This window comes from Leptonychotes weddellii, chromosome 16 (assembly GCF_054177405.1).
Source record: "Leptonychotes weddellii isolate Sample4059 chromosome 16, ASM5417740v2, whole genome shotgun sequence".
Classification (NCBI taxonomy): Eukaryota; Metazoa; Chordata; class Mammalia; order Carnivora; family Phocidae; genus Leptonychotes; species Leptonychotes weddellii.
The window spans coordinates 50,310,314-50,321,170 of NC_138384.1; the positions used below are offsets into that span (position 1 = coordinate 50,310,314).

The window sequence follows — 10,857 nt, forward strand, 5'->3', positions numbered from 1 at the left end:
GTGGGGCCGCAAGGGCAGACTGCGGGCCGCGGCCCCGCGCAGACGCGAACCCCCAACGGCTAGGCTGGGAGGGCGATCCCCATGACCCGGATTCCTTCGCAGCCCGTGCGCCCCCCGCCCCCCGCGCACCGGGCACGGAGACGCCCGGTTGCCCAGCACCCCCGCGTGCGCCGCAGCCCAGAGTCACCACCCGCCGCCACCCGCCGCCACCCGCCCAGCACCTCCTCGCCGGGTTTGTGGCAGGAGCGCCCCCAGTGCCCGGAGGCCCAACGGACGGACGGTCCCATTGACCTGAGGCCAAAAGGCTCTCATTGGTGGGAGGCTCGACGAACAAAGGTTTCCATTGGCCGGGCGCTGCGGCGCGCCGCACTGTCTTCTGGGAGTTGTAGTCGCAGCGTCACCCGTGCGGCCGCCATTGTCCGGCGGGCGGCGAGTGGGGTGGTCCCTGAGGCCGGGGCTGCTCTCGGGTTTACGGCCGCTTCGGGCTCCTCTCCTCGACCTGTCGGTCCTGGATGAACCCCGAAGAGGAAGCGACAGCACTGGCGATGACTACGGGGCTGCCAGCGGAGTGGCTTCAGGTAACAATAATAATAATAATAACAACGATGGCAGCGGGCCGAGCGTCTCCCGCAGCGCACGGTGAGCAGGGCCCGGGCCTTATCGCTCTTAACGCAGGAGGAAACTGAGGCGCAGGTCGGGGCGCGCTGACTGGCCCGACTGGTAAGGGTGGAGCTGGGACTCGAACCCGGCCATCTGGCCCCGAGTGCGCATGTCCGCTGGTACTCCTCCTCCCCGGTTCTGGGACTGGGCTTAGGCGCGTGCCCTAGGACGGGGCTGGCGCGGCTCGGCGGAGAGCCTTCCCCGCGCCCCGAAGGCCAGCTGCTGTGTGACGGGTAAACGTAACTGGGGTCAGTGGAGCGCCGAGATGGCAGGTATTAACCAAGTAGAGACGATTTAATTCATGGAACACCCACCGAGAGCCCTGCTCCGCGAGGCCCCTGGCCCAACCTCTGGGGGTAAGGACAGGTCACCACGCACCGCATTAGTGGGGCGGGAGCGACTACCCGGGCCCCCCTCCCTCATTCCCCGCGGGGGCTGTGGGGGAACGGCAGCACTGGGCGGTCCGTGCTTGCAAGGTCATCTGGGAAGGTGCCTGATTCAAAGCTCCAGCATTTCTAGGCAAAGGGGCCGCTGCCTGTGTTCTCCATAAAGTGCTGTCTCCACGTGGCAGAAACCAAAAATAATTCATAATTCCTGAAGCGCCACATCTTTGAAATTCAGCACTTACTGTCTTCTGTTGTTGTTTACAAGGATTTGCATTATTTCATATTTAGCATGCCAGATGAGACTATTGGTAACCTTAGATTTGCATGTTTTCAGATGCGCATTAATAGTGCAACCACCCTTTATTTTGCTTTGGCTGTGGTTGGGGTGTGGCCGGGAATGAGCATTGTCAAAGTAAAACAGCTGGATAGTAATTAAAGCAGTCAAAAGAGATTTTATTCAGAAACTTTTGGAATGGGGGAAAGAGACTTCAGTATGGAACTGGACTCGATTCCAAATACAAGTAAAGGTGGGAATTTATACCTGGGGTCGGGGGTGGGTGTAATTCTTGCTAAACTGACCTAACAGGATCCTTTATTATTATTATTGTTACTGTTACTATTATTTTTAAGATTTTATTTAATTTAGAAGCACATGAGCGGGGCAGGGGTTGGGGAGAGAATCTCCAGCAGACTCCACGCTGAGCACGGAGCCCAATGTAGGGCTGATATCATGACCTGAGCTGAAACCAAGAGTAAGATGCTTAACTGACTGAGCCACCCATGCCCCCCATGACCTAACAGGATTCTTTTTTTTTTTTTTTTTTAAGATTTTATTTATTTGACAGAGAGAGACACAGTGAGAGAGGGAACACAAGCAGGGGGAGTGGGAGAGGAAGAAGCAGGCCTCCCACAGAGCAAGGAGACCGGGATCATGACCCGAGCTGAAGGCAGATGCTTAACGACTGAGCCACCCAGGCACCACTCTAACGGGATTCTTGTCGAAGCAGGCCAAGTGATCAGATATTATTTGGAGGATTGTGGGGGATGAGGACTTTGAAAAGATATGGAGAGTGATCAGATATGGTGGGTGGGGATTCTGGCTAAACCAACTCTTTATGAATCTGGGTGATGCAAAATGGACACAGAAGTCCAGAGGGCAAGACCTAGTTGAGAAGAAGGTTCAGAGGAGAGAGTCTTTGTTAGCAGTAAGAGAAAGTGTATTAGTTATCTGTTGTTGTGTAACAAATAACCCAAAACTTAGTGGTCCAAAACAACAATAAATATTACTTCAGTTTTTGATGATAGAAGTCCTCAAATGATTTAGCTGGTGGTTCTGGCCTGGGCGCATGAGGTTATGATTAAGATGTCAGTCTGGACTGTTGTCATCTGGGACTTGACTGGGGCTAGAGGATCCATCTCCAAGATGGCTCTCTCACATGGCACTTAATAGTTCCTTCCCATGTGGGCCTCTCTGTGGAGCTGCTTGGCTGTCCTCACAACTTGGCATCTGGCTTCCCAAAGAGTGAGTGATCCAGGAGAGGGCAAGGTAGAAGCCCCAATGCCTTTTGTGCTCTGGGATCAGAATTTACACACTGTCATTTGCACAATATCCTGTTGGTTACACAGGTCAAACATGCACAGAATAGGAGGGGACTATACGACTACACAAGGGCTGGGGATCATTGGGAGGTGTCTTGGAGGCTGGCCACCACACAAGGCAAGGAAGTAGAGGGTTTTGAGGTCCAGTGTAAGCTTCCTGTGGCTGCTATAACAGAGCACCACAGATTTGGTGGCTTAAAGCAATGCACATTTATTCTTAAAGTTCTGGGGGTAAGAAGTCTGAAGTCATTTTCACTGGGCTGAAATCAAGATGTGGGCAGAGCCACCCTTCCTGTGGAGGATCTAGGGGAGAATCGGTTTTCTTGTCTTTTCTAACTATTACAGCTGTAGACCTTGTGTTCCTTGGCTAATGGCAATGGCCCTTTGTCAAGGCCGGCAGCATGGCATCTTGCTTTAGTGGTCACATTGCCTTTTGTCTTCTATAGTTAAGTCTCCCTCCACTCTCCCCTTAGAAGGACAAGGAATGGGCTCCTGCTAGAATTTCAGGACGAGACATGAAGGATTCATGTGCTGCTACTGAGAGGTCTTACGGCTTGGACAGATCAGTACTCAGTGCACCTGGTGCCTGGGCTGTCACTGACAACCCATGCAGAGTGGGTGATGGTTGAGGGGGCAGAGTGGGGGAGGCAGGAGGCACAGGGAGCATGTATCAGGGTTTGAGGACCTTCTGACTGGGAGGTGATGACATGGGGACAGGAACAGAGACCTCTGTTCCTAACCAAAGGGTTCTTCATGCGTCCTGCACAATTTTTGTCAGCCATATGCTACCTATACTATAATTTCTTTAATATTTTAAAATATACTTTTGTTTTTCTTAAAAGAAAATGCCCTTTTATAATTGAGGTATTCAGTAAGTGATTTTTATTTGCATTTCCCTGGTGGCTAATGATGCTGAGCATCTCTTCATGTGTTTATTCAGTATTTGTATATTTTATATTTTCTTTGAAGAAATACCTATTTAGATCCTTTGCCCATTTTAATTGGGTTGTTGCTATTATTGAGTTGTAGGAGGTGTCTTATCTGGATACAAGTCATTTACCAGATGTGTGATTTGCTATTGTTATCTCCCAGTATGTGGATGTCTTTTCACTTTTTTTTTTTTAATTTTTTTTATTTATTCATGAAAGTCAGAGAGAGAGAGAGAGGCAGAGGCAGAGGGAGAGAAGCAGACTCCCCGCCTAGCAGGGAGCCCGATGCGGGACTCGATCCCAGGACCCTGGGATCATGACCTGAGCCGAAGGCAGACGCCTAACCATCTGAGCCACCCAGGCGCCCCTTTTTCACTTTCTTGATAGTGTCCTTTGGAGCACAAAAGTTTTTAATTTTGATGAAGTCCAACTTATTTATTTTTTATTTCGTTGCTTGTGCTTTTGCTGTCATATCTAAAAATCCTTTGCCAATCCAAGATTGTGAAGATTTATCACTGTGTTTTCTTCTAAGAGTTTAATAGTCCTAGCTCTTATATTTTGTCTTTTATCCATTTTGAATTAACTTTTTATATGCTGTGAGGTAGGGGACCGACTTTATTCTTTTGCATGTTGTCCTGTAGAAAGTGTTTTACAGCTGCTTATTCCCCATCACAGCCCCCAAGGAGTGATTCTTTGTAGACGTGGAAACAAGGAAGTAGAAGTGGGTACCTGCGTATACGTCTTGAGGAGGAAGTGGCAGAGTCAAAACTCGGATCCAGAAATATCTAGCTTTTGACCGCGGCCACACCCAGCCCACAGAAGGGTTTGATTTGTGAGATATGTTTTAAATACATTGCATCAACTTACAAAAATTTAAAGTGTTCATTTAAAAATTTGACCAAATTTCCAGCTACTCACTACAGATTGGTAATTCTGACCATATGAGCTCTGCATTTCCCCATGATCAATTGGTTCTGAGTCCCAGCTGCCCCTTCAAACAGGGCACATGTTACCCATCACCTTCAGTGTCACCTCTCACAGATTACGTACCCTTGTAGGCTCTTACAGTAGCCCATTTCAGTCACTGATGAGCCTGCCTGGTCTCCAAAGGTAGGTGAGTTTCTGACTCTTTTCAGGGAGGATAATGAGCCTTGGTTTGAATGAATCAGAGGATTATTTAGCATATCAGTTAGATGTTACTGGGTAAGAAACTATCCCAAAACTTAGTGGCTTAAACCAGTAGCCATTTCTTTATTCCACACATCTGCAAGTCAGCAGTCTCTGCACCTGTCTGAGATCAATTGTAGATCAGCTGTGGTTAGCTTTGATCTTGCTTGGATACTTTCACATGCCCCCAGTGAGACCTGACTCGCATTACTCAGAACATGCACTCTCTCAGGACACTGGCCTGCCTGTCCTCTGCATCCCCATTCCTCCTCCTCTTCCTGGGAGCACTGGTGCAGACAGTTGAGCTGTTCAAGAGTGTGTATGATGTTTCAGGAGCCGGTGACCTTCTGGGATGTGGCGGTGGACTTCACCCAGGAAGAGTGGGGGCAGCTGGGCCCTGCCCAGAGAACCCTGTATCGTGACGTGATGTTGGAGACCTTTGGGCATCTGCTCTCTGTGGGTAAGGCCTGCTTCCCCAGCTGATGATCAGATTGCTGCCGTGACTTATCTTCATGGGTTATAGGTCATAGGGCCTCTGGTATGAGGACTTGACCTTAGGCTGGGGATTAGAGATCTTGCATTCTCATTCCCTGTGGAACAAATGGGCAGGGGGGGTTTCTGCCCTTTTCTGTCCCAATGCAAAGTTTTCACCTTATTGTGAGATATCCTCGTGCCCTATCAGGAGTCTAGGGCTGGATCCTGAGCTGGTTCTTTCTCTCTGTAGCAGATCCACACATCCTGTGTCTTTCCCTTTTTCCAGGGCCTGAGCTTCCAAAACCTGAAGTCATCTCCCAGCTGGAGCAAGGGGCTGAGCTATGGGCAGCAGAGAGAGGAATTGGCCAGGGCTACTGTCCAGGTGAGATGCTGCCTAATGGGAGCAGCCCAACAGGTGACTGCAGATGTGCTGCTTGTAAAGAGTGGTGTGTCAGGGTCCCCAAGACCACCCAGAGATCCAGTGAAAGAATATAGAGGAGAGTCAGCAAGAAGAAAATGCTGACAGGGTGAAGTCCAGAAGCCAGTCAAGACTCCAGAGGTCTCTCCCAGCAGAGTACATGGGACATGCTTAGTTTCCCCAGCCATGAGTTGTGACAACACGTGAGAAATCTTAGCTACCAGGGAAGCTTGTTAGAGGCTCAATGCCAGGGGGTTTCATTGGCGGCTGGCCATAGGCACCCTGTGCCTGACATGGACCAAGATTCTAGACTCCCAGGAGAAAGCAGGTGTTCACCATAAACCATATTGTTGGCACAGTTTGGGCACAGTGAGCTACCCTTTTTTTTTTTTAAAGATTTTATTTATTTATTTGACAGAGAGAGACACAGCGAGAGAGGGAACACAAGAAGGGGGAGTGGGAGAGGGAGAAGCAGGCTCCCCGCAGAGCAGGGAGCCCGATGCGGGACTCGATCCTGGGACTCCAGGATCATGACCTGAGCCGAAGGCAGTCGCCCAACCAACTGAGCCACCCAGGCGCCCACATTGTCCCCTTTTATCAGAACTCCAGATTTCATCCATTGAGGTCTCCTTGGTCAGGACTGGGTCACATCCACCTACCTTCCCCAGCCACTAGGGAGGCTGGAAGGGAGGGCCTGTCACCCTCTCTGTGTTTTTTCCACCAACTCCCTCAGAGCTCTTTGGTATTCTTTTAGGCCGGGAGCCTGGACCTGAAACCCAAGCGCCACCCAAGGAGCATGGCCTTCCTGAGGTGGAGACATCCCGTGTCACTGAAAGGGAAGGTTTCCTGAGGGAAGCTCCCTGTCCCACCATACTAGGGGAAGACTGGGAATGTGAGGGCCAGGTGAAGTTGCCTGAGAAGGAACAGAATAATTTGAGGCAATTGGAATTTAGCCTCGAGGAAGCACCAATTCAAGATAAAAGCTATGAAAGTCTCAGACTTGGGGAAAATGGTGTCCTGAGCTCAAACCTAAATCCATTCCCGGAGATTTCTAAGAGAGACTATCTTTGTGGTTATGACTCACAGGTTATAAACTCAGAATGTAACTCAAGCTTAGTCAGTCAGCGGACAGGCTCCTCAGGAAAAGAGCCATGTGACAGCAGTGACTGTAGCAAAACTTCTAGTCAGGCCATTCCAATTATGGAACTCACACGAAGCCAGGTACAGGATAAGCCCTACAAATGTACAGACTGTGGGAAGTCATTTAACCACAACGCGCATCTCACAGTGCATAAGAGGATTCACACGGGAGAAAGACCTTATATGTGCAAAGAATGTGGGAAAGCCTTCAGCCAGAACTCCTCCCTGGTTCAGCATGAGCGAATCCACACAGGAGACAAGCCCTATAAATGTGCCGAGTGTGGGAAGTCTTTCTGCCATAGCACACACCTTACAGTCCATCGGAGAATTCACACCGGAGAGAAACCCTATGAATGTCAGGACTGTGGGCGGGCCTTCAACCAGAATTCATCCCTGGGTCGGCACAAGCGGACACACACTGGAGAGAAGCCGTACACGTGTAGCGTGTGTGGGAAATCGTTCTCACGGACCACTTGCCTGTTCCTGCATCTGAGGACGCACACAGAGGAGAGGCCCTATGAGTGCAACCACTGTGGGAAGGGCTTCAGGCACAGCTCCTCTCTGGCCCAGCATCAGCGAAAGCATGCTGGGGAGAAGCCCTACGAGTGCCGCCAGAGGCTAATCTTTGAGCAGACACCAGCTCTAACAAAGCATGAATGGACAGAAGCCCTCGGCTGTGACCCACCTTTGAATCTGGATGAGAGAGCTCACCGGAGCGACAGGCCTTTTAAGTGTAATCATTGTGGGAAATGTTTTATTCAGAGCTCACACCTCATCCGACACCAGATAACTCACACCAGAGAGGAGCCCCAGGGACGGAACCGGCGACGGCTTGAGCAGTCCTTTGGCCGGAGCTCACACCTTGGCCGCCATCAGCACACACACTCAAGTGAGAACCCTGGGGGCGGGACAAAGGCAGGACAGCCTGCGAGCCGGGCGCTTGCCCTGTTTGACATCCATGAAATCATGCAAGAGAAAAACCCAGTTCACGTTATTGGGGTTGAAGAGTCTTCCATGGGTGCTTCCGTGTTATTCGACATAAGAGAATCCTCATAGGAGAGAAACTACAGATGACTTTTGAACCACAGGTACAAAAATGTGGTAAGTCCACATAGTGCATTCATGGAAAGGGGGACTGGGGGTAGAAATGCCTAAGGTGACCTCTGATTTCATAAGGAAATGGTGCTTTCCAAATACCTGAGATTGATGGTTCTCAAATCTGTCAAGCTCAGTGCCCCCCTTTAACCACAGGTGTTTTGTGCTATTCCTTCTATTACTCTGAAATGAATTTACAGGTAATGTAACCTACACACATGTGTACTGTAAAAAAATCAATATATGGCCCCTTTTTGTAAAGCATAATTAAAACAAAAGTAATTTATGGTAAAGTAATGTGTATACTAAGTGGGTGTGGTATCTCTCCATGTGACTGTGTGAGCCATTATGCCTGGACACCTGGGGCATTGGCTGTTGTCATCTGGTATATGGGAAATAGTGTTGGCCATGGAAATATTGTGAGGGGCATTCCTGTATGAGATGTGATTTTCTCAAGTGGTGACTAACTCTTGCAAAAGTTTTGAACAAAACAGAAGACCGCTGCATTTCTGGAAAATTCTGTATAAAATTCTAAGCATGCAGGAGTTAATTTGTGTTTATATGTGAAGTTGACTTAGGCTCTCAGTTCATACATTACAAACTGGTTGTTTCACACATACATACATACATGGTCCACAGGGGCCTGTTCTGCACTTCACAGTCATTAGAGCACACTTGGCCCCCACCCACATGTCAGCCACATTCATGTCCAGATCAAATGACAAGAAAGCCCCCATGAAATTCTACTACATTCCCTGGGAGTGTCACAGCTTCTACTGAAAGCCATTGCCTTGAAGTGGTTAGTGTTGCTTAAGCCAGAGGTTCTCAGTTGGGGTAGATTTGTCCTCCAGGAGACATTTGTGATGTTTAGAGACATTTTTGGTTGTCATAACGGGCAAAACAGAGGGGTGCCACTTGGCAGCTAGTGGGTAGAGGATGCTGCTAAGCATCCTATAATGCCCAAGACAGCCCCCTCAACAAAGAATTATCTAGCCACAAATATGCCAGGGTAGAGAAACCATACCCAGCACTACAACCAATTTTTTCCAGAAAGATTCTAAATTGATGAGGGCTATGCTAACAGTCCTATAGCTTTGATTGTAACAAATGATATCATTAACTGTTTTATACACAAATGTTTCCTAGTAATTTTTTTGACCATTTTGCAGCATTCCTAATTGGTGTGAGAAAAGGAAGAGAATCTACTTATTTTTCTGAGTAATCTAAATTTTAGCATTTTATCATGGACATTGTAAAACATGGATAAGCCCCACTTTTGACCATTCCTCCTGCCTGCCCTGTGGGGTGCAGATTTGGGAGTGTTCCACCTATCAGTGCCCTCTGGGGAGGGGACACCCAGTAACTTCCTGGTTCTAGACAGCTCTAGAAGCCAGGCTTACAGTGCCCCTTTCCCTCCTCCTCAGCCCCCAAAATGGCAGCTTCTGAAGGGTCTTGTTTCCACAGTCTCAGTATTTGCTGGGTGGGCTGAGGTTACAGTGGCCTCAGTGGGTAAGCTGGGAACAAGCTCGTCGCTTGCCTTCCTCTCCGGACAACAGAGATCTTTACAAATTTTCTATTTCTCATTTCAGGTCATGTTTTCTAGGCATAATATTCCTACTCATTTCCTTATAGATATTCTGAAACAGTCAGATAAACTCCTCAGGAGAGGTTACTATTAACCACAGAATACATGGTTTTATCGGTTTATAAAAGTAATGTAAATTCTTTACTGCAAATGTGGAAAATGCACAGAAGTAAAATTTAATTCCTCATACATCTATTCAGAGATGGTCACTACCATTAAGATTTTGTTAATTTTCCTGTAATTTTTTCTTAAAAATATATATGTATACATATAGTGTACACTAGATCTTATACACACACACAAATATATAGTATTGTGTTTAGAAAATTGGAATTCTTTCTAGTTCTCTTGTAACACATGCTTCTTACTATATTTTGAGCATCTTCCTCTGACAATTTCATGTAGGTTTTTAAATTACCTTTCAGGAGGATTGTAGCAGTGTGACCACCTAGCATTTTATCAGCCTTGACTTTTATCCAAAAGGGTGGTGGTAGGGGGGAAGGTTTCCTACACATTTTCAAGGGGAGTATAAATTGATACGGCCTCTGTGAAGGACGATTTATTAGTTGCTATCTAAGATTAGAAACACACAACTCTTTGTCTCAGTAAACGTGTTGCTGGGAGTGAATCCAACAGATTTATTTGTATGTTGTAGACTGTTTGTACATGGTCTCACTATGGTATTGCTTTCAGAAGTAAAAATTTGTAAACAACCTCAGTGTCCACCATGGGGAACTCGGCTAGAGATTTACACTGGAATGGAGAACTACACAGCTTTAAAAATGGGGACTGTCTTTATGTAATAATATGGGAAAGAGCTCCAAGATACATTGTTAAATGAAGAGGTATAAAACAGTGTGTAAAGTATGTTTCTATTTGTGTAAAAAAACATTGGCTTATACACACATACACACACACTCCTAAGGGTACAAAGTAACCAGGCATACTAGGTGCTATTGGGGAGGAGAACTGGGGGGAGAGGGATGAGGAATAATTTTCACTCTATATCTTTTGATATTTTTAGAATTTTGAAACATGTAGAAGTATTACCAGTTCATAAAATAAATTAAAAATCTCAACTGTTGCAAATTAAAGTAAGTTTGATCATTGGCTTCATTTTCTGTTGCACCTACACACACACTAAATTCTTAGGCACACTAAGCTACAAACTAACTCAGTGCACACATATCTGAGCATTGAGTTAATGGAACCAGTTAAGTGTAAAATAGCTTTGACTCCATCAATTTTCCCGCAAGCTATAAACTAGCACATACATTTTAGTAGCACATAAATTTTCAAGTTATTTTATTAAATTCCCTGTATCCAGCCCAAATTATGAGAGCCCATACATGAATGAGCCAAGTTGCCCATTTTCAGTATCTCCTTGTACATCTTCAGAGATAT

At 47.2% G+C, this 10,857-nt stretch overlaps 1 protein-coding gene across 4 annotated transcripts; it reads left to right on the forward strand.

Moving 5' to 3' along the window:
- Window positions 1-390: 390 nt before the first annotated feature.
- Window positions 391-10,547, forward strand: ZNF8 (zinc finger protein 8). 4 transcript variants are annotated; one of them, XM_081807776.1, is made up of 4 exons: window positions 391-578; window positions 5,075-5,201; window positions 5,502-5,597; window positions 6,388-10,547. In XM_081807776.1, the coding sequence occupies exons 1-4, from the start codon at window positions 513-515 to the stop codon at window positions 7,827-7,829; spliced, it is 1,731 nt and encodes a 576-aa protein (XP_081663902.1). In that variant the 5' UTR covers window positions 391-512; the 3' UTR covers window positions 7,830-10,547. The 4 variants fall into 4 exon arrangements, with proteins under 4 accessions (XP_081663902.1, XP_081663903.1, XP_081663906.1 ...); XM_081807777.1 differs by having other exon boundaries at window positions 414-578; window positions 4,250-5,201; XM_081807780.1 differs by lacking the exon at window positions 391-578 and adding an exon at window positions 585-1,016.
- The last annotated feature ends 310 nt before the right edge of the window (window positions 10,548-10,857 follow it).

What these genes read in the sequence shown, in the direction of transcription:
- ZNF8 (XM_081807776.1), top strand. Translation starts at nt 513, where the DNA reads ATGAACCCCGAAGAGGAAGCGACAGCACTGGCGATGACTACGGGGCTG. An exon ending in TGCCAGCGGAGTGGCTTCAG is followed by an intron (nt 579 to 5,074) that starts GTAACAATAATA and finishes ATGATGTTTCAG; the next exon opens with GAGCCGGTGACCTTCTGGGA. An exon ending in TGGCCAGGGCTACTGTCCAG is followed by an intron (nt 5,598 to 6,387) that starts GTGAGATGCTGC and finishes GTATTCTTTTAG; the next exon opens with GCCGGGAGCCTGGACCTGAA.